This window comes from Thunnus thynnus, chromosome 16 (assembly GCF_963924715.1).
Source record: "Thunnus thynnus chromosome 16, fThuThy2.1, whole genome shotgun sequence".
Lineage (NCBI taxonomy): Eukaryota > Metazoa > Chordata > Actinopteri > Scombriformes > Scombridae > Thunnus > Thunnus thynnus.
In genome coordinates, this window is record NC_089532.1 from 17,523,036 (window position 1) to 17,548,689 (window position 25,654).

Sequence of the window (25,654 nt, forward strand, 5' to 3'; positions counted from 1 at the left end):
ATGAGAGTTAGCATTTCTGAGCTAAGGCTGGCTCTAATGCAGCTGCATGCTAGTCCTATCTGTCTGTGTTGACAGAGCCTCTGATTACAGTATGAAGCTAATTGGTTACTTTGAAGTTGGGGTTTAAGCGATCATCTTTCTTTATATATCATACCTAGCCGCTGTGTCCAGCCACATTAAGCACAGTCTACAATTATTGAATCCAGACTGTCTGCTATTCACTATTGAAGTCATTCCTTACTGTGGGTTTTAATTATGCAAATTAAGTAGGTGAATTCCCTTGATTAGATCAAGTCTGCGGGTTGTCAGTGTCTCTACTGATAGCAAAGTGTATTTTTTCCAATTTTTTTAATCATCTGCTGACTGAATGATATCAAATGTGTAAAGGCACCTGAAACTTGTGGGTGGTAGCTCAAGGACATAATTTTAGCGAATTAATTTGGGGTTGAGGCCTTCAACACAATGTCATAAACTATTTAGAATTAGAAAAGCACTGCAAATTACGTGTATAAAGGGCAATATAGTACTTACTACGTGCAAGCTTTTTAAAAAGTTGTCAAACAGCAACTAAAGACATGGAAACTCTAGACACAGTGGTGCCAAAAGGGTAGAAAGCATGAAAAATATTTAAGAGCTTTCAGTTGTTGTGGAGGGATTGGCACACCAAAAAGAAATAATTTGAGTTTTCTAATGCTGACCAAGTGGTTTCTGTACAAAACTGTCAGTGTGTTGCTGCCGGTGTCCACTTACACCACTACTGGACTCCTGACCACAGAGCTGTGCTGAACTACAGTATAGAGGGAAAAAGCCTTTACTTCCCTATGTTTGTTGAGGGACGCACTGTAAGCAGGTTCTTTTAGACCCAAACAGGAAAACACAAAAGCTGTCTGGAAGGCTTCAGTGTGTGTGAATGGTGAACTTTCCCCGCAGTAGGCTTCATGTATAAAAGTGCATTCACTTTACACAAACACTCTTCCTTGAATTTTTATCTACTCGGGGCTACTACTGTATTCAAACAATAAGTCTACAGGCAGGGTGAGGGGGAGAGGGATGTCTGGGGACCAAGCCGACTTCCTCTTCACAAAAACGGGACGGCAGGCGGATGGGGAGGGAGGGGAAGTGCGACCTCGGGTAAACAGTCTCTGCTCTCGTTTTCCCATGACAACTGCAGACACAACACTGGCCCGAACCGACTCCAGCAGGTAGTACGATCCCAGACACGGCCACCTGAGTTGCCCTGTTGACCTTATTCCCCTCCATGGAGGAAGTAATTTGGAAGCGATCATCCATAGCCACGTCCATCCTATGAGGCCCAACAGGTGAGCAGCTCAAACTCACAAAGACAATAGGTTTATTATCCTTGCTTTAGAAGCCCATGCCATAACCCTGCTACAATAACAGCACCCTGCCATCACTGTTTGCCACCCTGGAATTAAGGCCCAATTTAGCCATCAACAAGTACAAAATAGGGGGGGAAAGGGGGCTGCTGAGCACCTGGTGAAGGCCACAAAGCACTGCTGGAGGGTCCCACACTAAAAAGGGGAGGTCAGTTCCCATGGCAGATAATGGCAGTTAGGAGTAGGTTTAATGTGTTTACGGGCTGGACTTACCTGATGATACCTGAATATAGATCTGATATGCTCAGAACCACCTACAAAGATTAGACCACACATACAGATATCTCAAACAGAGAGCCCAGGTGCTACAAAAGTCCCCCCTTGTTCCTTGTATACCTATTCCCGTATGAACATCAGGTGCTATGGGATTTGGGGTGAACCTTGAAGTAGCTGTAATCCATCTGACTTTGAGACTCTCTCTCTAAAACAGGACAACAAAGGAGAACCTACCCGAGGGCAAGCCCAACCCGCCACAACAGCAGTCTCAGGGCCTATATTTAACAGCGGTGGGAATTGTGGGACCAGCCATACAGGAACACTTTCAATGCAAAGCGAAGGTCGACTGGGACTTAACTTCCTCCTCAGTCTCCAACGTTAGCAGCTCGCTTATTACAACCCCCTCAACCCCCCACACCCAACAGCAAAATAAAGAGATAAGCATTGTTTAGCAAAACAATGGGCCACTTTCAAAGTCTCAAAAGCTTCCATTTTCACATCCAAGGCCAGCATTTGAAGTCAAGCATGGCAATAAACAACTTTACAAGCGGATGGTGAGAGCTTTCTTGGTACAATTATAAAACATCAAGGGGATCTTATTTCATTGTCTATAGATAACAGTGATAACAGCAGGTGCAGGTGGGCAAGTAAAACCAGAAGATATACTGTAAGTACAGAACTGTTACAACAGCAAGACTGAGAAACTGCTGCCAAAGCTAAAACCACTGCTCTCTCTCACTACCCTGTGTGTAAAACAGTGACTGTATAGCTCACATGAGGGCTCTCTGAACCTAATTTGATTCTTTCTAACAAGAAAAGTTGTAAAATGGAGCAATGTAGCACAAATGATCACAATATTTCAAACTTTAAAGTGTAAATAACTGCAAAACATGCAGACATTGAAACAGAGGTTGGCCTAAAAAAAGTGTGAATAAAATGATTAAACCAACCTTCAATGAGTTTTGGTCAGCCAGGGCTAGCGCTTGTTTCCTCAGCTCTGAGACTTTCTTCTGACATTGCTGGCAAAAGCCTCCCTTCTCCTCCGACTCGGAGATAGAAACCGACCCGGCGCCCTCGGGAGGAGGCCGGCTGCTGCACCGCGCGTCCTCCACAGAGGGAAGTCTTTTCCTGGGGGTTGCTGGAGACTCTCCACTCGGACATCCCTCCACCTTCAACAGAAGAAAGGATTTTTGGGTTAACTTCGATTGTAAGAGCAAGTCACACACCTCCAGTGCGTACAAGTGTGAGGGTGAAAGCGTTTGTTTGCAGCTTGACAACCCGTTTGAATACACCTGTCCAAGTAGGCACCACATAGATGCAGGTTATGCGACTTTTAGTTTAAGAGGAAAACCTACATGAGTAGAAGCAAATCATCTTTTTTTTTTACACTTAATCATGCAGTAAGACACTTACAGTGAACATGCGGTTGTTAGGGTCCCCTCCATCAGGAGTTGGATTGCCCCCAAATGAATTCATTCTCCCAGATCAAGGTTAGGCTAGACCTTCAGGAGAACGTCTTCGTCAAACACCAAATTAAAACGCAAGGAAGAGCCATAGGCAAGACCGCAGACCCGACTGAAGGTTACCAGTCATCTGTCAGTGTGTACTGGACCCAGTGGCTGCTGATCGAAGGCAACTGGTGAATGTGTCCCATACGTTTACAAGCAGCGGAGGAGTTTTGGTGCAGGAGGGGGATCAGCGGTGCGCAGGAGGCGGTATTACTCCTGGAATGGGAGGGCTAAAGAAAACTTTCCTGTACAGGCTGAGGGGGCTGTATGAGGTTTTATCAAATGGACCGGTGTGACGGTGTAGTGGACAGTGATATAACAGTAGACTATATTAGTGATTTAACCCCTTTAAATATAATCTCCACCCTTTTCCTCCAAAGTAGCTTTATGAAAATGAATGCCCTGGCCATTACTTTGTACACATTTCCTCAAAATCCAGCTTCAAATATATATTTTTGGAAACCTCTGGATCTCTACAGAGACATTAATGTAAATCTCTTCAGGGAAAAAAACCGTGTTTGAACAAAGTTTCGGTGCATAACATGAATTTGTACTGACTGGCCCAGCGTGCGTCAGAGAGGTTTGTGAGGTTAAAAAAACGGTGGGAAACTCTCCTTTAGGTGATCATCAGAGTAAATAAGTAGCACTATAAGGTAACTTCATGATATTTTAAGAGAATTTGTATTATTACAAAGTACTCAAACTCTCCAAAACGATCATGAGACATTTTAATTCAGTTCACTGTTATCACATCAAGCAGATTTTCTTACAGTAAAAGGTCGATAAAATGAGTTTAGTGTTCTTTATTCTCCTTATATTCAAACCAGTAAAGTTGAAATAGAACAGATAAGAGCATCGTTTCCATCAGTGTCTAAAATCTGCCTTTTAGGGCTTTTATTTCTGATGGTTTTACGCCTGGATGCGCACACAATGTGACCGCTCAGTTTCAGAGCACAACTGGCAACTGTTGCCTCTCCTTCCAGGCGCAGAGCCGCCGCCACTGTGTGCCGTTAGTGTTACTCTGGCGCCATCCTCTGGCAATATACAGAGCGACATCTCTAAAACTGGAGGGGTGGGGGTTGCTAAGGTTAAATATTTAATTAGTAAACTTTTAATATTTCATGCGGTGATGTAGGCGACAGTGGCCATGCGCTGCTGCCCTAAACATATAAAAGGGTTTCTCTTTTTCCTGCCCTCAAACGACCTATTTGGAAAAACCAACGGCCTTTTGTCTTCTGAAAGCACAACTAGTTGTAAATCATAGACAATCTGACGGGATAAGTATTGGATTAGGTATATTTTCACTGTCATTTAAGGAAAATTTCAGCTCGGGGTGCAAATTATTTGAGGTTGAATATGGATTTTCTCGAAGACGCACAAAAATGTATCAACAGAAAACTAAAATCATGATTCATATATCATCATATAGTCCATAAACATCCCCATAATCAGTCGTATTTAAATTGGCTAGGGGCGAAAGAGAGGATTATAATTTTACTATCCAATTTCTGTCAAACGTTAGGAGATATTTAGCCACTGGCGCTAGTTAAACAAAATAAAAGTTAATCGTTGGTATTTTTATATGCTGGCAGTTACTCTAGAAATGTTTTAAAAAAAAGACAAACTGATAATAAGTGAAACCCGAGAGTGAAGTTTTAGATCAAGAGAAGAGGTTCAGGATGCTGCGTGGTGCTGTTCAAGGTCCTGAACAGCGGTGGACAGGATCCGCGACTGTCAGAGGCGCATCACTTGTCTGCTCATCATCACTCTTTATTTTAAAAGCAGTGGTAACACTCAAGAACCAGATCGTCCTTTTTGAGACACTCTTACCTTTGTTTTTCTCTTTAGCAGGTGACTTGTAAATCCAAATATGATGTCGGAGTCAACGAAGATTGTCCCCAGGTCTATGACGCTGGGGTTGGGCTTCCCAGCTCCAGGAGACCCCGGTGAGTTTGGTAAAGCCATGTGGGCTGTAAACGTAGCCTAGAAAATATTCCACTCCTCAGGGAACCTATTTCATTCGTAGAGCCATCTAATTCGTATCTTTCGTACCCTCCAAAAAGATCCACAAGGTTTTTTAATCCGGACATCCAGTGACTCACGGTGAGCGCTCACACGTGTGCGTAAAAATAACCACTCAGATTTCCAGTGGTCTGAGAAGACAATAAAGCAATACAATCCATCCGGTGCGCAAAAAGGTTTACATCCACTTGAATACTTTTTTAAGCCATCCTGAGGCTGGTCACGCCTGATCTTTCAGCGTTGCAGGTCTGAGAGCGAAGGAGCACCTTGTGCCTCTGCTGCTCTCTGTTCTCCAGCCTCCCCCCCCCCCCCCCCCCTCTCTCTCTCTCTCTCTATCCCTCTCCTCCTTCTCTCTCTCTCTCTTTCTCACTCAGTCATCCTCTCTCTCTCAGTCCCGCTGTCAGACAGTGATGACCTGTTCTTCTACCCGATTTGCTGGTGCGTCGTTGTCAGCCCCCTACACGAAGATCTAACACAGTGACAATCCTGTCCATAACCCCTAATGAGAGATTCTCTGTAATATTCCTGTAATATACATGCAAAGGACTTACAGTGTGTCTGTGCACACATTAATGACCTCATCATAGCTTACTTTATGGCATTTTTCCTCCTGTCTAATAATATTCCTGCAGCACGGTTATAGTGCTGCTGTTTGCAGCATTGTATTTTTATCAAGGGGATATTTACTTACAATGATGATGAAGAACGGCGTCGATAGCCTTTTTCAATTCAATTAAACCTGATTTGATTTTGACTGACTTTAATATACTTTATTGCAGGCTATCAAATTAATATTAATCAAAATCGACACTGTTATTGATGCGGACTGGTTGCTTTGCTTCGAAATCATCAACTAACAATAAAACTCTTATGTGACCCCTGAGCAACTTGAGTCTTTAAGGTGTTGGCAGTCATCTCTTCTTCATAATGTATCTGAAGTCTAAAATCCAGTAAGATCTCATGATTGCTGATCGATATTCAATGCATAGCCTTCATCATTTCCACCAGGCTGAAGCTTGTTACAGCATAGATTGAATGGTTGAGGCCAGTGGAGTAGTTTCATGTGGTGCAGGGGAGCTATTAGGTTATGTCGATGTAATTAGGCTGACTGGGCAGTATTAAGGAAAATGTGAATTCTGCTCAGACTCAGACTGCGTTTAGCAGGGAGGCCAGTTGAAAACTGAAATCAAAGAGTATTTTGTCAGCTCGGATTGAATTAATATATTTGAACCAGTTTTTCCTGAAGCTGCTGAGCAGCAGAGAGACAGACTGTGGTGATGATGATGATGATGTCATCCTGGAGCTGCTCCACAGACAGTGAACAGTGGGATAGTGTGACAGCACCCGAGGTGATTTTGGTTTTCTGATTCACAGCCAGGAACTGTGTATAAATAAACCTCATTTTAATCGTGACACGTCAAACAAAAACTCTATGAACCAGCTCCAAAAACTATTACAAATTACTACAAATTATTACGAATTACAAATTCATGTCTTGATGCTCTTATTCCCAGCTTAGAGGTGTTTGTGCTGTGACTGATATTAACCGGATAAAGACAGCAGTGGGATGAGAGCTTTTTTTTTTTACGGTGGATTTTCCCTTTAATCGTAGATACTTCTGGTTTAGCAGAAACCCCAAAAACTTATTTTCAAACTTAAATTCATGTTTGCAGAAGTAGACGGTGTTATATATCCGATGAGATCAGTGTTTCTAAACTTTAAAATCGCAGGTCACTGGGTCAAAAAGAAAAAGTTTTTTTTTTTAATTTTTCAGCAGGTCAGAAATGATTGAAGCAAGATTTAGACACACTTGCAACAATGATGCTTAGACACATGAGCAGAGGGGGGTAAATAATTTACATTTTTTTAGAGATGAATAAATTATGTTTGATCCCACAGACTCACACGTGAAATTACACACAGACACTTATTTGTGAGAGGGTGGAGGCAGGGGTTGTCAGCAGAGCGATAATTGCAATCCATAGTAAAGATGATTTACCACGTCCGTCACCCATGTTCTCCCCACTGGAGGAGGAGGTCTGGGTTGGGTCCCCCCACCTCCTCCCTCCGGCCGCTGATGAAATTCCGTGGACGGGATCCCCCAGGGACTGAGTCGCTACATCTGCTGTGCCCTTGTGCACGTACAGGGAAATCGCTCTGGGCATCTCATTAATGCCTCTCCTATGTCTTATCCCCTGCCTGTGAGATCTGTGCTGCAGCTTCTCCCGGTGCACGGACAGGCTTTGTGAGAAACGTTTAGCAAATATTGATAGTTCTTGGCGCATGGAGGAGATCAAAGGGTGAAAGGAGAAGGGGGGGGGGGGGGGGGGTCTGAAAAAGGAGAGGGGGACTAATCGGTGCACAGTGCTTTCATGAATGATTTATGCAATATAAAGTAGCCTACTCCTTGGGAAAAAAAGCAAGCATTCGGATTTTTTTTTTCTTTTTTTTTTGTGCCTGAGTTGTGTCAGATTTTGATCAGGTTTTCCCATCAAACTAGTCCTGGAAGTAGCTGTATGCAAGCATATGTGTTTAGAATTTAACTGAGACTAATAAGTGTTTTGTCAGTGTGATGGAAGTCTAGCAAATTTGACATAAAGCAAATTGAAAGCAGAAATACTGTATGTAACCAACATCTAATATATTATTTATATGCATCTAACTTCATCATTATCAACATTATAATATATTCTCTCTCATCACTCCCCTCTGGTTTGGAATATTAGGTTTTAAAATGGCAGCAGGTGCAGTGATTTTTGTCTTATATACCGCAGCAGCGAAGTTTCAGTACTTTGGACAGCGACCATCCCTGCAGACTCACTGTCCATCCCCCACAGACTCAACAGAGACACGTGATGCTTTATTGACTTGTTTTAATCAGTACTTTTAAACACAGGGAACAATAAAGCGATGAAAATAAGGATTGCTACTGCAGCAGTAGAGCTGTTAATTTTTTTTTTGCATGTGTGCCAGCAGAATGAAATTACTGAAGCTTGGTGATTTTTTACAACCCCTCGCAGTTTCCCGGACTGCAGTTGTCCTTGTAACACAAGGGGGCACAACGAGAGGAGATACAGAGAGACAGAGAGAGACATTAAGGAAACAGAAACAGAGGGAGTTACACACATGCATTTTGCAGAATCGTCAAAAAGTCCAGACATTCAGAGATGCTTGGTCCATTCAAAGGTCCATTCAAAGGCAGCATTTTTCCCAAGTTGGCAGCATTTGTCTGACTGGTCAAGTGGTCCTAAACATTTCACAATTTTGTCAAAGAACTGTTGAACTGTTGAGAACCACTTAATCAGGGAGACCACACACTTCTTCAGGGCAAAATCCGTCCTCTTAATAGTTGCTTCCACTAGTGAAAGGAAAAAAACAGCAGCTACAATTAGATTCGGAGATGATCTGTTTGATAAAGACACAAGTAAACGTGTCACCGCGACAGGTTTTAGAGCCTCGGCCTGCTGCTGAATAAATTGCGCAAAAGCGAGCAGAGGGCACAACAGGCTCATGCGTCAAGAGCGCTTACCTGGAGAAGGTGAGCTCTGTCCTTGCGACGGTGTTTCCTTTGGTGTCCGTGCTCACACTGAGTGACTACACTGCGGTAGAGCTCTTTATATAGTGTTTGGGGGCTTGGTTCATACAAGCCTCTCATTCAGAGAGGAATGAGGCCCATGCTGGTTCAACCGGATGAGCTGGGTTCCACCAGCAAGGAGCACGACGGGGCAGCCGCCCTCAAGACAGAGATAGCAAATACCAGCCTCTACAGGCTGAGAAGTCAAATGGGCATCTAAAACTTTATCTTTGCGCTTGTCTTATTTCTGGTTAAATTCTTCATTTAAATCACAGTCTCAGCATACATTGAATGGTGTTGGGCGAGCTCTACATATAGGTTTGATGCAGTATTTCTCCTTTAAGCATAATGCCGTCAACATGAATCCAATTATTATTCAGAACACATTTCTTTAGAGGACACAAAAACACACTGCACACTAATAAAAATGACCTCCAACAATTGGGTAGACGTGCATCAATTCATAGGTACAGAAAATCATGTCAAATCTGAAATTGCAGTGGAATCTTTAGCCAGGAGCTGCATATGTACAGTTTCATGAGTTTCAGGGGTTTTGGTGCAACATAGTAAGAAATCAAGAGGAGACATTGTTTTGAATCATGAGGTTTATTTGTGTTGCTTCTTGCATTTTTTGAATACAACAGTGGGATAATAACAGCATTGGGGGGAAAAACATTAAGATTTGTTTGCACTTAAAAGTCACATATAATCACAGAAAAAGGAATATTCCTTTACAGGTGATACCATTCAAAGTGTGTAAAAAAAATCTGATCTTGATTGGTTCAGAAAGTAATAACTATATCAATCAAGAGAATCAGTGTTTTAAGACCTTTTACTTGTTGCAGAACAAAGATAAGTAAAGCGCATGCAATCATCATCCAAGCAAATTATTTAAGATATTCAAATTAAAAAGACAGAACACAAAAACTGTGGCAGGTTTCAGTCTTTATGTGGCATAGTCTGAATTTCCCTTTTTTCCATTTCAAAGTGACAGATATGTCACTCTTCCAGCCTGACAGTCAGTACAAAGAACAGGATGGATTAGTCTGAGAGGTAACTGTAGGTTTTTGTAATGCCCGTTTAGCAGAAGGAAAAAGAACATTTCTGTGCTTTCGACAAAGTGGATGAGTGCAACAGTTTGATAACTTTCCAGATAATAATCTTATTTTCATTAGTTTACATGATACTTTCCAGCATCTCACTATAAAATGTTTGTCTCTATATATTGCTATATAGAGACAAACAGTAATGGTACCATACAGCAACTATTTTGATATAAAAAAGCTTTAACCACCGTTCTTCAGTGCTGAAGGAGCAATGGGAGGTTTCAGTGCTCTCCATCTTAAAAATGTTTGGGTGACGTTCGCCCTTATTCCCTAAATTAATCCCATTAAGTGAGCCTGTGGTGCTCATACAGAGAAATAAAAGCATTTGATTAAAACACACAGATAAAATATTGTGCAACAATCAAACATATACATCTGCCTCACTGTGCACTCAAGGCAGCGGTTACACAATGTTGTGCTATGAGTGGATTTGGAGGGAAAGACTATATGCAGTTATGGCTTTTAACAATATGTAAATGCAAGCATTATGCAGACATTCAAAATGAGAGCAGCTTTATGAATTTTAACAGCAGGCGGTGTGACGAGGACAGCTTGGGAGGAAGTGGACGATTCCCGTCGGCTGAAGTAGAAGTCGGCTCACATTCCTGACGGAGTGGCGGAGAACTCGATGACTCCGCCGCTCTGCAACAGAAATGATAAGACTGATTAACATGAAGCACTGGGGAGGTGAGAGGTGTTTCAACACTCTTGACTACCAGTGTTCACACAAAAACGAAAGCACAAACACACACACACACACACACACACACACACACACACACTAGTGTAAAGCAGGCTGCACAGGTTCAGGATTCTCAGGCATTTGTGGGCAGGCACCAAAGCCATCACAAATGATCAGATTTTCTCTGATACAGATTAAAAGCAGGAAGGTCCGAGGCATGCTCAGCTCAAATTCTAAAAACTAGAGCCACCCACAATTATTTATTAATTATCAATTAATCCGATGATTACTTTTTAGATTGTTTGATTATCTTCTAATATACAGTGTTGACTGTTGAACAACTGGAATGAGAAATAATTGTTTTTCTCTTTACTTTTTAGCCTTTTCTCTTTTATTTAAAGTAATTCTGTCTGTGTTGGCTGGAGTTTTTTAAGGAGAGGTCTTTGTATAAGCTTTTAGCTTCCTACCTCTCCTACACAAGGATTTACTTAGTATATGTATGTATTTAGTATGAGTATATGTCAATAAAAGTGTGTCTTTTGACATGTGAATGTCTTTGTGTACATATCAAATACTTAAATCTTTCATAAAAAATGTATTTCATACATAAAATAATAAATAAATAACAGAAAAGCAGCAAATTTGAAGAAGTTGGAAGTAAAGTTACAGGCATTTTTGCTTGATAAATGATTAAATGATTATTAAAAGTGTTCCAGATTCATTTTCTGTCAATCAATGAATCTATTAATATTTTTTTAGCTCTACTAAAAACACATTTATGATAGTGTTTATGTGTTTTTACAGTGGTATATGAAATATTTCAATAATAAAAAAAACTATATTTTTTCTTTCCTGTGTGGAGTTTCAAGTTCTCTTACTGTCTGCATGGTTTCCCACTAGGTGTTGGGTGAACTGCATACTTAAAATTGACTAGATTGACTAGCATTTGCTTGTGTTGTTGTATTGTATTATTGTTAATATTATTATGTTTTAGCCCTATGATATACTGGTAAGCTGACCAGATACACCCTGCCTCTTTGTGCAATGCATGCTGGGATTCACAACTCACTACACTGAGCAGGATAAGTGGGTAAAAAAAGGATGGGTGGATAATGGGCATGCTGTGATGTACAGAAACAAAAAAGGGGGAGCCATAGCAGCCACGCTAAGGGGGATCTCATGCTAAATGTGGGAAACACACACATTCACTACACCTCATTTACCTCATCATCATCATATTCATCATAATCATTAAATTCAGCAAATACTGTCTGAAATTAAACAAGGAAAACATGTAATTGAGAGGCAATTACAGACAGAATTACAGTTACACTAGCATGCATATTAAGTAGAGGCTGTTTGTCATGAAATAAAGAGATAGAAAGTAGCTAGAACAGATAACAGCGATTACCTTGGGTTGGTTCTCTATGAGCTGGGCTAAAAATGTCTCCATTTCAGGTTTGCCAACAGCCTTGGCCTGGGACAGGAGAAGGATGAGAAAAATAATGAATAAGAGTGTGATTCTAACAATCAGAAAGTGTTATTTTAGTGGAGTATGTTGCCCAGTAGAACCCACCACTTGACGTGCTGTCTGCCTGTCATAGCCTGGTTTATTCAGGTCCGCTCCAGCGAGACTCCATATCTCCAGGCCCTCCCGGTCACCACTAGCTGCCAGGCTAACACACAGAAATTGACAGCGTTATTACAGTAAAGGGCTCTGTTTCTAAAAATCATATTAACAGCACAAGCACCGACAGACACCGGGTGAAGGACGGATTGTGTAAACACGCTTTTCAGAAACTGGGCAAGCCCATCAAGGCAATAAATCAATAACGTTCATGACTCACAGATGTTTTCAGCAAGTTGCTGCCTTTTGTTTTACTTTAATAGCGCCACAAGCCTCGCTTATTGAACCTTACTGAAAGGCATGTTTCTGAAACTGTGTATTGAAACTCTCTTGACAAAACCTGTAGAGTGTCTCAGGCAGATAAATAACAGGGGCAAGCCAGTGTGTCGTACAGACGCCGGCACTAGAGATGCAGAAGAGATCCAAAGCTATGCAGCCAGGGAGCATTCCTACAGTTTGTGTAACAGTGAGACAACTGGTTGTACCTGTGGCAACTATGTGGCATGGGTCACTAGGGATGGCTGAACGACCAAGAAATTTGTGACTGTTTATGTGTGCAATTGTTTGAAGGCATGTTTTTTGTGTGTTTTACCTGCACAGTTCTGTTCCTGCTTCCTCTATCTCGTCTTTGGAGAGGTGGGCTCCAGTCTTTCTCAGCAGCTTCACCACTTCCTTGCGCCTAAAATAGACAACATGCAATAGGATTTTATAACTTTCACAATATAATATATAAGTAGTATCAGAGTACCACTAAGTTAAAAATAAGCTAAAACACAAACTGATGATTCCTTAATAGGTATAAGAAACTGTTTGAGGGCATACATGATGATTTTAAACTCTTGAATTTGATTTTGTCAATTCTAAACATATAAATGTCTTGTTGAAAGAGGCAGTGTGGCAGTGGTTGTCGTTTGACAAGTAAGAACAAGTTCCTTATCCCCCGCAATGAACCGCCCACACAGGAGTCACCTGCAGTGACATTTGCAGTGACAAAAAAATAAACAAGAAACCATAAGGCCAAAAACTGTCCACACATAAATAAGAGCTGTGCTTGCTGCGTAATAAGGTAAATTACCGGAAAGAGTTCAATTTGACAGTTAATTGTTTACAGGTATGTGGACCTACAGACAGGTATGTGGACCTAAGAAACTATTAAAGAGTACTTAAGAGAATTCCTGTTGAGTGTTAAGAAGCCAGTATCTCTCATCTGTGAAACTGGGAGCAGGCTGGTAGGACTGGTTTTGAGGACACTCCCCACTTTTGTTCTTGAACCCTTCTCTTGACTCTCGCTGCCATTCCTTATATGGGCATTAGGCTGTAGAGCACTGTGAAATGCCGGTGACATTCAAGGTGCATGAGAAACGCTGGCATCCTGAAAGCAACTCAAAACTCCAGTTCTATTACTTTGTGTCTACTTTAAATACATTCAGGTAAGGCATAGCGAGGCAAGTTGTGTAGCATATGTGTAGGATGTGTAACGACAGTTGTTACTGCTCCATTGCATCCCTCTACCATCACAAAGGGAGACAAGTCTATACTTGCAGTGCCAACCGTCAAAATAGGACAACAGCCATTTGTCAAGTCTTCGACACACAACGTTTTCACCCTGGGGCTCAATATAGCACTAACACAGCAACGTTAAGCGCGACTTTTCCCAGATAGACGTTTAGAGCAATGTCAGAGAATGACAAAAAATTTAAAAACGGCTTCGGTAAAAATAAACACTGACTAAAGTGTCAGATGACAATTAGCCTAATTAGCGTATAATTATTGCCTGGCCTCTAAACTCCATTACCGGTTGCTCCCCTGGTTCAACCCCCCCCCCCCTTCCACCCCGACAGCCGCTGCTCCCTTCCTGTCATCTAAACAGAGCCAGATTTCCTACCTTGCAGCAGCTCATTTACTGAAGTCTCCTGTAAAGTAGCTATTAGCAACATGTTTTCAAGAAAAAGTGGTTGCTAATGACCAAAAGGGGGATTTTTAATGTTGTGCTTACAACTTCATAAAATGCCGTTATTACTTTAAAACAGACAGATGAAAAACAAACAGCTCTTATTGTTTCAAATGAGGTGAGTCTTACCTGAAGCGCACAGCATTGCAGAGGGGTGTGTCTCCATAGCGATCTTTAGCATGGACTGTAGCTCCATGTTCTAGTAGGTACTGCACTACTTTGAGGTGGCCCTCACAGGCGGCAATGTGAAGGGGTGTACGTCCATCATAGTCTTCCAGACACAAGTTACTGCCCTGTGCCAAAGGAAAACAAGGAAAACAGGAAGATATCAGTTACATTACACAGTTCGTCACCTGGTGCATCATGAACATGTCTCATAGGCAGCGTACACTATAATAATGCTTGTGTGTGTGTGTGTTACCATTTCTTTTAGAGCATCCAAGGCCTCTATGTCTCCAATCTTTGAGGCAGCACATGCCAGCGTAGGAGTCAAGGCATCGCGGATGGCTTCCAGTTGCTGTAGACACCACAGGCTTTAAATCAATAATACTGATACCAAAACATGTCTTTTTTTTTTTTTGGTGATACTGTTGACAAGACATAGTGGAAAAAAAACAAAAACAAAACAACAAAAAAAAGACAAATCAAGCAAATAGACAAACAAAAATAATGACAAACAACAGCAATGACAAAATCATATTACAATGAAAAAGATAGTAAATGTAGAAAGCAACTAAGCAATATGGATTGATTGTGGGGAAGGGGAAGGGGGGGTGAGTGAATGAAAGTGAGAAAAGAAGAGAGAGAGAGAGGAGGGGAGGAAAGAACAAGTGAGAGCGTCGATAATTATTATAATAATAATGATAATAATAACAATACAGCAATATAATGTAATAATGATAATAGTCTTGTTTGATAGTATGCTGTGGCGGCAGCAGCGGCAGAGGCAGCCACAATAACAGTGAAATGGGTTAAATAATTAGCTATTTATATTAATTTATATCAATTTATATCTATTTGAGTGTATATCAATTAAATTAATTTAATATGGCTATGGGGGGTGGAGCCAAACACACAGAGCCCAAGGAGGGGAGGCCACTATCACCCTCCCACACGACAGCCAGCCCCCCCAGCAACACCGCTACAGCTCAGGGATCAGACCAGCTGAGACCAGCTAAGGGGTATTCCTCCTGTAATATTTGTTTGTTTTGCTTCTTTTCCCCTTTTCCCCTTCTCTGTCTTTTGTTGTTTGTTTGTTTGCGGTTCTGTTTTGGAGACGGTCCAAACCTAGTCCAGCTGGACCACCCTCAGACCCTTTGGGAGAGAGTTTGTCCAGTGGAAGGTGACCATAGATTTTTTTGTTTGTTTGTTTTGTTTTTTTTGCTATAAGAGGGGTAGGGGAAGAGGTACCACAGCCAGTAACCTTCGGCTGCTCTCACCAAGGACCGCGGCTATACCACCGGAGGGCAAGGAGTCGGGAGAGGCGGGCGCCCCCCCCCGATCTTGGCGATAGTTAGAGAAATCAATAACGAGTTTTTGTGTTTAGTTGGGATTGTGATATGTGTCAAGTCTCCCAGCAAGCAGAGCGATGGGGATGCTGAGATTCTGCAGCCCAAGATACTCGATAGTTTTTCTGTGACTGTTATCCAAAATGAAAAAACTGGCTGGCAAGACCAAGTGGCATGAAAATAATCATCTATGTGACCCAAGGTGCATTGTGAACAGATATCTGTATCGATCAATCCCATTTAAAAAATTTTCCTTGAGTGATGTGTATTCTGTGTATGGTTTTATATTGTATTAGTTGTAAATTTGTATTGGTAGTCATGGAGAAGATGTTTTTATTGATTTGTATCCAGAAATCGGGGTTGGGAGATAGAGCCAGGTCCTTTTCCCATTTTGTGGTTGGGAGTGTTATGGAGGTGTCTGTCAATGAAAGAAGTTTGTAAATTTTTGAAATTATTCTTTATGGGTTTGTAATTTTAAAGATTTCTTCGCTTAATTTGGAAGGCTGTAATGTGTTATTAGATATGTTGATTTTGGATTTAATAATAGATTTTAGTTGTTGATATTGCAGGAATTGGTCTCTCCCAACCCCATACCTCTGGATAAGTGTATTGAATGATATGAACTGGTTATTTTCAAATAAGTGATGGAGGTGAGTGAATCCTTTTTGGTGCCATGATGGAAAGTGAACAGAAGTGTTGTACAGTTGGAAGTCCGGATTGTGCCAAATCGGGGTGAACCTTCATGGTGCCAGTGATGATTTGGTGATTTTGTGGGCTTTCCACCAGGCTGTCAGAGTTGAGGAGATTGTGATGTTCTTGTAGTAATCTTGTTTCTTGATTGATTGTGGTAGGAATGGGAGGTCTGTGAGTGAAGTGGTTTGATTTTGTAACCATGGTGTACTGTAATTATCTTTATGGATCCATTTGAGTAAATATTGTAGTTGATTTGATAAGAAGTATTGAAGGAAGTTTGGTGCTTCAAGGCCGCCCTGTGATTTTGTGCTCTGTAATGTTGAAAGTGAGATTCTTGGTTTTTTATTTTTCCAGTAGAATTGAGTTGTTAAAGAGTTTAAAGTTTGAAACCAGTTGTCAGTGGGGGTAATGGGAAGTAATGAAAATAGGTAGTTGATTTGTGGGAGGGTTTTCATTTTAACTGTTGCAATGCGTCCAATAAGAGTAGGTGGTAACTTGGTCCAGCGTTTAAAATCATCCTCTATGTTTTTCAGCAGAGGGGTGTAGTTGAGGTTAAACAACTCTGACAGTCTGGAGGAAATATTAATGCCTAAGTATTTGATATTACCAATGTGGAGTGGGAGAGAGGGATCTTGGGCTGCAGAATCCCAGGCATTTGCGGTCAAAGGTAGAATAGTGGATTTCTTCCAGTTTATTTTATAGTGTGAGATTGAGGAGAAGTTGTTGATTATTTTGAATGTTTCTTGTAATGATGTGAAAGGATCTTGTAGGTGTAGTAATAAATCATCTGCATATAAGCTAAGCTTGTGTTCTGAGTTAGTATATTGTATTCCTTTGATTTTATTGTTTTGTCGTATGGCTGTGGCAAGTGGTTCGATGAAAACTGCAAATAGAGATGGAGAGAGTGGACATCCTTGTCTGGTTCCCTGTTAGAGTGTGAAGCTTGGTGAAGTGATCCCGTTTGTGATAACTGTGGCCTTAGGTGAAGTGTATAGTGTTTTAATCCAGTGGATGAATACCAAAACATGTCTGAAAATGAAATGAAATGCTTTACATTTTAAATACATTTCTGGGATAAACTTTGAACATTGAGTGTACGGGTCTCATCATGACACCATTCTCAAAAACGTCTTGACTTTTATGCAAAACTTAATTGCCTTGTCAGATGAGGCAGAGCGACAAGAACCTGTTTCAAAAATCCTAATAGTTGTTTGGTTGGCAAAGTGATTTCAGTCTGTGTATGTTTGAAGTGTTAGCCCTCACCTCTTTGCAGCTGATGCTCAGAGACTTGCCGATGACCTGGATGAAACGGCTGTCAGCCAGGGACAGCTTGGCTCCCGCTAAGTCAGCATTCATCTCACCTCGCAGGTTCTGAGCCATCATCTGGACAGTGTCACACAAACACACACAAACACACTTTTACTTCACTTTTCCTATGTTTACTATTGTCTATGTGGAGAATGACATCACCTATGAATGCAGACACCAACCTTTTTCTGGGTATCTAGATCAGTCTTTTTGGCCAATACATAGGACAGCTTTGTAAGGGCGGCCTCTGGAGTCATGTCACCACCAGCTATCAGCCCCACTTTCTTCAACGCCTGAGGAATCATAGGGACAAGTGATTAGATTGATTTCGTCTCTCTTGAGTCTTGAGTCTCAGCATTTTTTTTTTTTTTAAATTGGGAAATTTATCATCTACAAAATGTCGAAGGAAAAGGTCATGATTGACGAGCATGTGACACAACCAACCATGCCAGTGGCGTAAGAAGCAGACACAGTCCCCTTTAGACACTGGGTGCAGTTTATGATGATGACGCCTGACTCAGTGGCCTTCCTCAACTCCTCTAAGAGGTCAGCGCGCTTATCAGGAGCATTTCCACTGCCGTAGGTCTCCAGGACCACACCCTTCATGGGATGCTTCAGAAAAGCCTTCACCTGGACACAGACATGAGCACAGTTTTGCATCACAAAAACTCCAAATTTATGGCCAACTGAAGTGGCTGCCCAACTGCGTAAAATCAAGATTGAGGAATTAGTATTCCACGTTATTTTTCCTGCAGCCCTCCAAAGCATGAGACCATCCACTCTCCTAAAAGCCCATCTGGTGTCATCTATGCAATCCAGTATCTCAGTTGCTGGTTGGCTGGCACTGGGAAGCCCTATACCACATCATTAGCCATGGCATATGACTAGAATGGCAGATGACTGAAATGGCAGGAAGGAGAGCAATTAATCTGAAGGTGTTAGCAAGCATAACGTCATTTGGCAAGAACAAGGCAGTTACCATGAAATGTGAGAAGAAGGTATCATTAAAAGTGCCAGGTTCAGTCAGTATTTTTTGATGTGATAAGCACTTTGTCAAGAAATGTTTGACGCAGATTACCAATGAAGCTCTCAGAGACAGGCAGTGAGCACACAAGAGCCAGGAGCCTAATCAAAACGTTGCCTCATAAAGGCAGTAAAAGGCTCTAAGGAAGTCTTGATAGCCAAGCTGGGCAGTGGGAGCAGATTGAGACAGTAAAGTCACTCTCCCTGCAGCCTCTGGAGAGGGGGAGGTGCTGCTAAATGTTACAGCATCTATGCCAATCCCCCCCTCTTTACAGGGTGATTGGTCATGGCCCATAACTCCATCTCATCTTTCTCCAGGCTGAGCTTCGATGGCAGTTTACATGACCAGGAAAGTAACGGAAGACGGATAATAGCACAATTAGATTAAAGTTAACTATATTTTATTGAAGTTAGAGAAAACAACAGCTATTGAGCAGTCTGTCACCTTCAAAGAACACATCTTTAATGACACTGTAACAGTCTGAGAAGGAAAGCTCATTACAACATTCTTGGCTAAAATATTTACACCATGTTTTTTTTGTTTTTTTTACTCCCCCTGATGTAATTACCCATTAATAATGAAAGGCCATTAGCTGAAAAGAGATAGACATAATTCATAAAGCAACTTACAGTTTCAGTAGTGATTCCTGGAAACAGCCTGAGCAGGCCCACGTTCAGGTCCAGTTCAGTGCTGACTCGAAACTTTGTTGTGGTGCCTGACCTCCACACTGAGTCCCAGTTAACTACAGGAAGGTAGAAGTAGACAGATTTTAAAAAAAGAAGAAAAAAAAAAGACTCTTCTATTTTATTTTATTGTTCTTTACTACACAAGACAACCCCTTTACACCACTGGCTTACTTGTAATATCCACCTCAGTGGTGGCCAGAGGACCCAAGTTAGGAGAGGTGAATGCATGGTAACTCCCAGCATCCACCTTGGTCACACGATTCCCTCTGTAGAGTTTGTTGTAGAAGTACAAGCACACCTGAATAGACAGAGACACCATGTTATATTTTATTCAGTGCATTTGCTCTTGTACAAATGAAAATCCCTTTAACGCTGCAGAACGTATGGACACATGTGCTGTACATGAACCTGGACACCTGCGCACATGGATCTAAAAATGGCATTTGTTTAAGCAAAAGTAATTACGGTATGTACAATGGATGCAATTTTTACTGCCATTCAGCCATACAGACATAGATGAGACTGTTGTGTGTTCTTCCTGTTCTGGTAATTGTTGCTCAGTATTGCGAAACACATCTCACTGTCGTTAGAAAACATTCTCATCAGACGAGCCGTTTAGGGGAGCTTTTGTTACCTTTTTGCGTGCCAACAGTGCTCACAGCTGTCTTTGCAGAACACAGCGTATTTTCTCAATACATTACCAAATATATACAGTAGGTTTGTAATACTACAGGGTTACTTATTCTAATTTATCAATTAATTGATGATTCATTTAATTTACCACTTATCTCCCACACACACACAAAAAGTCTTGATAGTAATAAAAGGGAAGCTCGAGAGTCTCAGACTCTACATTTAATTTGTTTCTCTCACATTCACAAGTACAACACATCCTCCCTTTTCTTCTTTGAGGCTGATACATAACATGTATCTCATATCATATTTGTGAGTAGTGTATCTGTGTCCTCACCTCAGGAATAACATATTGGCCAGCAATCACCAGCGCCCCCAGCAGGTTGTCTCTGCCATCATTTATCAACTCATAGATAGGCACCTGAGAAGAAAAAACGTCTTATCTTAAGAGGGCAGTGAATATTTAAAATGCTGCAGATGCACTTTTGCCTTGTTTAGACTTCTGAAGACAGCAGCTCTTACCTGTGCGCCGGTGAGAATGACTGGTTTGCCCAGATGTTCACACATGAAGGACAGGGCAGAGGCCGTGTAAGCCATGGTGTCTGTGCCATGAAGGACCACAAAGCCGTCATAGTCTTCATAGTATTTCTGGGATTTAATAGAAATTCATACACCATCAACTGTGACAGTTTTTTAATTCTGATGCTTGGTTTTTAAAAGCATAAATTATGTGTTGCTTATCAGTGTTACAGATATGGAATGAACTCAAAACCTAAACATGAAAGGAATCCAGCAGCAAGTACCTCAATGTCCCTTCCAATTTTAGCCCAATCTTCTGGGTTCATATTGGAGGAGTCCAGCAAAGGTTCGGAGTCTTCAATAGTATAGATGATCCTCTTCTTCTCTTTAGTCATCCTGAAAGAGAAAAGTTGATCTATGAGTTTCAGTCATCACATACACAAACTGAATCATCATATTTACAAAAACCAAAACAACCAGTTATTAATCAGTGGTTTCATTCACCGCAAGTGCATTAATTCACTCCAAAACACATCAAACACATGGTTAAACGAATGTTTATCGACTTCATTGTGACAAATGATTATTTGTCTTCATTGTGCTCATTTAACAAAGTTGGATCAAGTGCTGATTAAATCTGAGATGTGAGTTTAAAGAAGGGTAGGGGAACGCTAAAAACCAAGAGGACTTTATGAAGCGAGACAAACACTATTTAGCTGAGCCTTCTGTCTTGACAGCAGGGTGCCAAAACCTGTTCCAGACAGAGAGAGACCTTTGGAAGTGTAAAGAGGGAGGGGCATGGCAGTGCGTATTGTTAGAGAGCAGTACTTTCAAAGTAGGCACTTTTATTTTCCATGGAAAAGCCTTAATGTTCTGTGAGAATTTACCACTGTGTAGTGAAAAATGAAGGCAGAGCTGAAGGACATAAGGTGGCTGATTTGATATATCTGGGCCTTTTTGGCAAGTTGTTTCAGGTTAGGGCAAAGGCCCATGTTTCTTTTTCATTCCAACTACAGGAGGGCGGTGGGAGGGGGTGCATGTATACATATTTATGTTGCCTCTAAGTGGAGTTTAACTCGGTCGCCCCGTGGCCCCACCTGCAACACTCCGTATAAGGCAGCGTGACTGGCTAAACAGCCATGGAAAGATTTTCCTTTTAATCTCCCTTTTAAAGAAACAGAGTGGGACACCCCCCACATTACCATAGGCCAGCATTCTAACATGGAGATATGAGCTGAATGGAACAGCAGGGGAAAGAGCAAGAGAGCCCCAGTCCACCCAACCAGGGGTCCTCTTCTAATTAGCCTTAAGTCCACACACACGGCCCTATAACATATGTTGTTGATAATCTTGAAGCCAAAGTGCCACAAGAAGAAAACTATTCAAATCACCAATTATTCATCTATCTGGCAGTGTACCCTAAGGTGTAGCAAAGCTACACATTAGCATACCCGTGATAAGATGCCTCATAGCTTACGAATAATGAATGTGTGTGTGTGTGTGTGTGTGTGTGTGTAGTGGGGGACTCAAGAGTTGTAAGAAGAAGGTTGGAGGTGGGAGGGCATACAACCTTGTGGCGTTGCCTCTCAAGATCACATGAATAAAGCTTTTCAATAAATCAATAAACTAATTCCCTCCTCTGAAGTAAGTATTCAGCAAAGGCTAGGCACACTATCAACAGTACAGCCATTAGACTTGCATATGAGCCTACTTCAGTTGATATTAACACTGTATAAACTCAAGGATAAGCAGATATTAAAAAATAATTCATGCTCAACACCTAAGAGAAAAAAAAATCTAAAAGGAAACGTAATGAAAACATGCTCAAATATTCATGTAGAAACTTAATATTAATATAAGCTTTGCAAAGGTTTAATAATTGTAGTAATGTTAGTCCTAAAACAGTCATTATAAGCCAGACAAACCAATCCAAAACTGCTCATATACCATCAACCTCAAGCTTTTCACAAAACATCTACCATTGTCTGTTATATGAATATATTATCTTTATCATACATGCTACTACCCTGCAGCCTCTCCGACTTTCACAGTGGCAGTCAAGATAAGGCTTTGTATCAAAATTAGCAAGTGAGGTTACATTTCTGTCAGGGACTCTGGCGGTGACAGAGGCGACGTTAGAAAGTGCAGAGTAAAAGACACCAAAAACACTTCAGCCAATATACAGTCCCATGCTCCTGTATCCCTCCTGGTGTTAACTCCTATTGCCAAAGGTCACATCAGCATGCACTTCCTGTCAGGAAAGCACACCCTCACTATCAAGCAAGGAGCAGGCAAACACAATGCCACCAGTACTACAGCTACCTATGATATTGATGGTCAGGGTGGGGGGTTGGCTTCCTGTTAGGGCAACAAAAGCAGTTTAGAGTCATTAAGTCCGTCGCTAATGGTGAGAGGACAGTAAGTCATTTTCCTTCAGTTTCTGCTTTTTCAGATGGGAGGTGTATCGTGCGCTGTATGATGACCATAATACCAACTGGGTAAAAATTAATATTCATGAAGATAAGATGCAGTGTTCATCAATTCTAACATGATTTAGCCTATAAAACCAACCTGCCTTACAAAAAGGCCTCACAGGCATATCCATGATTTAATCCTCTTCACCATGGTCTGAAAACAACAACATTTGTCAATATGATTTAAGCGTATTAAGCATCTCTCAAGGACTCTAGGACAATAATTTTACACTTTTCTCACTAAGGCAGGTAGTCCTATAATTCAAATTGTACTATACGTGCCCAGCTTCTTTAATTAATTAGGTGAGGATATTATGCCATTATGCATGCAATAATACAAATATAATAACATCCTTTGGTGTTACATTGATTTACACAGAAACTCTTAAGTACAGTCAGCAACACTCTCTGTGTAATCACCACTGCCCTTACATGATGCTCACATAATAATCTTTCAAGCACCAGATAATTATATTAAACATTAACCATTCTGAAAGTTTGCAATGGGAAAAAGTTAACCGTATGATCCAAGCTCCAGGGCAGCTGACACACATAATTGATGGTTGTGACACTTTTAAATAACGTTTGTTTGTTTGTAAAGCAAACTTTTATCCATTTAAAGGGTTTTAGGTATATATTAGTCATGAAATATGAAATATGGATAACATATACAGTGAAAACACTTAAAGCATGCTGCATGAGTATTAAGAGCAAGTTATAGGCTACTGTACTTTTCCCCCCCTACTGAGCAGGGAGCACTTACGGCAGGACCAGGGTTTTCTCAGGGTCGTAGTAGTCATACATGTGGGTCTGCTTGGCATACACCTCATCGTGGAAGATGGGCAGCTTGCGCAGGGCCTTCCCAAAAGCATTGGGTTCTGGTTCAAGCACTGTGGGTTACAGTAATAGAAAAAAAATATGATTGTGATATTTCATAGTTTCCCCCTGAAGGATCATGACTTTGGAGAACTGCACAAGGACTTTAACACCATGTCAACACCATATATCAGTCTCATGCTGAACCCTAGTGGTAAATGTAAGAATAAGCATTGTGTACTCTGAATGAACGCTGGCAGAAATGCAAGACGTTGTGTTGCAGCTGACTGCCACGTGAGCATCAGTTCTACAAGAAACTGAGAAACCTACACTCTGAAGTCATGACAGGAGGAATGGAAGATTTTGTAAAGTGTAACATTAAAAAGGGAAAATAACCATGCAATCATAACTCTAAATACACACAAAATAAACCTATATCAAAACTCTACAGTGGAGTCAGCTCATGTTTCAGTTTATGGTGATATTTCCTAAATTTGGTTGTGCAATTTCTAAAAAAATGACAAACAGTCCTTAAAATAGTTCACTCTGACCTTAGACAAAGTATATCACTACACAGTAGGCTATATTACTATCATTGTACGGAGTATGTTCAATACATTTAGAGAAAAAGTTATAGTCCTATCTTTAGTCTCTATTGTCAGCTTTTTATTTTATTCTGCAGTTTTATATTTTATTTAGTCTATCTTCATATGTTATGAAGTTGTAATCTATCTATCTATCTATCTAGGCCTATCTATCTATCTATCTATCTATCTATCTATCTATCTTTCCTTCTGAACTGACAGACTGAACAACTGACTGACATGACTCTGACCATGACACTATTGATCCCACGGCCTTTAAACATAACAAATGTTATTGGGCGGGTGGTGAGGTGGGGGGGGGGGGGGGTGTCAGGAAATGATACAAATGTGACCAGCAAATAAAAGTGAAGCTGGTAGGACCTTTGAATGTTATTTTGCCTCACTACTTGCTTGCCTAATACCTCATGTCAACATCTAGTTACTCATTGAGGGAGTGTGTTATGCATCATGACGCAGATGCTTGCAATGTACAGTAACATTTTATTTACTTAAATCAGCTGTCATCTGCTGTACAAGTGGAGGGAGTCACTTCGGACCATAATAGTCTTTTTTTAAATTAAAGATAAGTTTACATTTGGACTCAGAAAATGTGGTTTCATTGAGCTTGCTTACTCTTATAGCTTCAGCTGTTCAGTTAAGCACGCAATACTATTTTTGGGATGCATTCGCATGTTGTTGACAGGCAAGGCTCACTATATTTGCAGTAACATGAGAGCAACAACCTACTAACAACAACGTGCTATCAGAAAGCTACCAGTTGCTCTAGCTTCCACAACACAGAAAACATACAAGTACCATGAGTTAAAATTGTGTCATAACTACCTCCATCATGAACTGTCATCCCGATGGTCCCTCCGGTGTTGAGCACCAGGACCCGCGACTCATTGACGCAGGTCTCCTCGGTCGAGGGGGTGAGTGTTAACATTCTCCTCCGGCACGGAACATTTCGCGAAGGACAAGCATCACCGGAGTCGACCCCTGGCAGTTTGTTGTGTGACAAAGCCCGGGCGAGGGATGTCATTGTGCTGGAGTCCGCCATGATGACTTACAAGTGTGTCGATGCTGTCCCTTTAGACACGCGTGTTGAAAGTGTTCAAAACACGATGGTCTTACAATGCTGTAAGCTTCCTGATAAACCGCACCTTTTCCTCTGGTCTTATAAGCAAAAACAGAGCTTCCATTGTAACCATGTGATACAAGGAGGGCGGAACTTTCGTTTTAATTATATTTTGGTGTTATCCCTTACTTGTCTCTTCCTATTTTGTTTCCGTCTCTCTAAATTCGCCCTTGGCATGCCAATCGAGG

At 41.2% G+C, this 25,654-nt stretch overlaps 2 protein-coding genes across 4 annotated transcripts in view; both read right to left on the reverse strand.

Annotated features, from left to right (window-relative positions):
* kif26ab (kinesin family member 26Ab) overlaps positions 1-3,320 on the reverse strand; it is a 66,844-nt gene extending 63,524 nt beyond the window's left edge. Inside the window, exons 1-2 of the mRNA XM_067613632.1 lie at positions 3,027-3,320; positions 2,564-2,782 (exon numbers count right to left, since the gene is read on the reverse strand). Of these exons, the coding sequence (XP_067469733.1) occupies positions 2,564-2,782; positions 3,027-3,089 (282 nt within the window). The 5' untranslated portion in view covers positions 3,090-3,320. The remainder of the gene's footprint in view (positions 1-2,563; positions 2,783-3,026) is intronic.
* Positions 3,321-9,304: 5,984 nt separating this feature from the next.
* aspg (asparaginase homolog (S. cerevisiae)) lies at positions 9,305-25,654 on the reverse strand. 3 transcript variants are annotated; one of them, XM_067613361.1, is made up of 18 exons: positions 25,172-25,654; positions 23,692-23,818; positions 22,777-22,812; positions 20,739-20,850; positions 20,458-20,583; positions 20,273-20,356; positions 19,474-19,600; positions 19,246-19,358; positions 18,037-18,222; positions 17,775-17,885; positions 17,548-17,667; positions 14,505-14,600; positions 14,213-14,376; positions 12,725-12,811; positions 12,082-12,181; positions 11,917-11,982; positions 11,729-11,776; positions 9,305-10,465 (listed from the first exon to the last, which is right to left on the reverse strand). In XM_067613361.1, the coding sequence occupies exons 1-18, from the start codon at positions 25,386-25,388 to the stop codon at positions 10,421-10,423; spliced, it is 1,965 nt and encodes a 654-aa protein (XP_067469462.1). In that variant the 5' UTR covers positions 25,389-25,654; the 3' UTR covers positions 9,305-10,420. The 3 variants fall into 3 exon arrangements, with proteins under 3 accessions (XP_067469462.1, XP_067469463.1, XP_067469464.1); XM_067613362.1 differs by lacking the exon at positions 22,777-22,812 and having other exon boundaries at positions 25,172-25,653; XM_067613363.1 differs by lacking the exon at positions 11,729-11,776 and having other exon boundaries at positions 25,172-25,653.

Coding starts and splice junctions, on each gene's coding strand:
- aspg (XM_067613361.1), bottom strand. CDS start 25,388: ATGGCGGACTCCAGCACAATGACATCCCTCGCCCGGGCTTTGTCACAC. Junction 20,584..20,738: donor AAATTGGAAGGGACATTGAG/GTACTTGCTGCT, acceptor ATTAAATCCCAG/AAATACTATGAAGACTATGA. Junction 20,357..20,457: donor TCATTCTCACCGGCGCACAG/GTAAGAGCTGCT, acceptor TTTTCTTCTCAG/GTGCCTATCTATGAGTTGAT.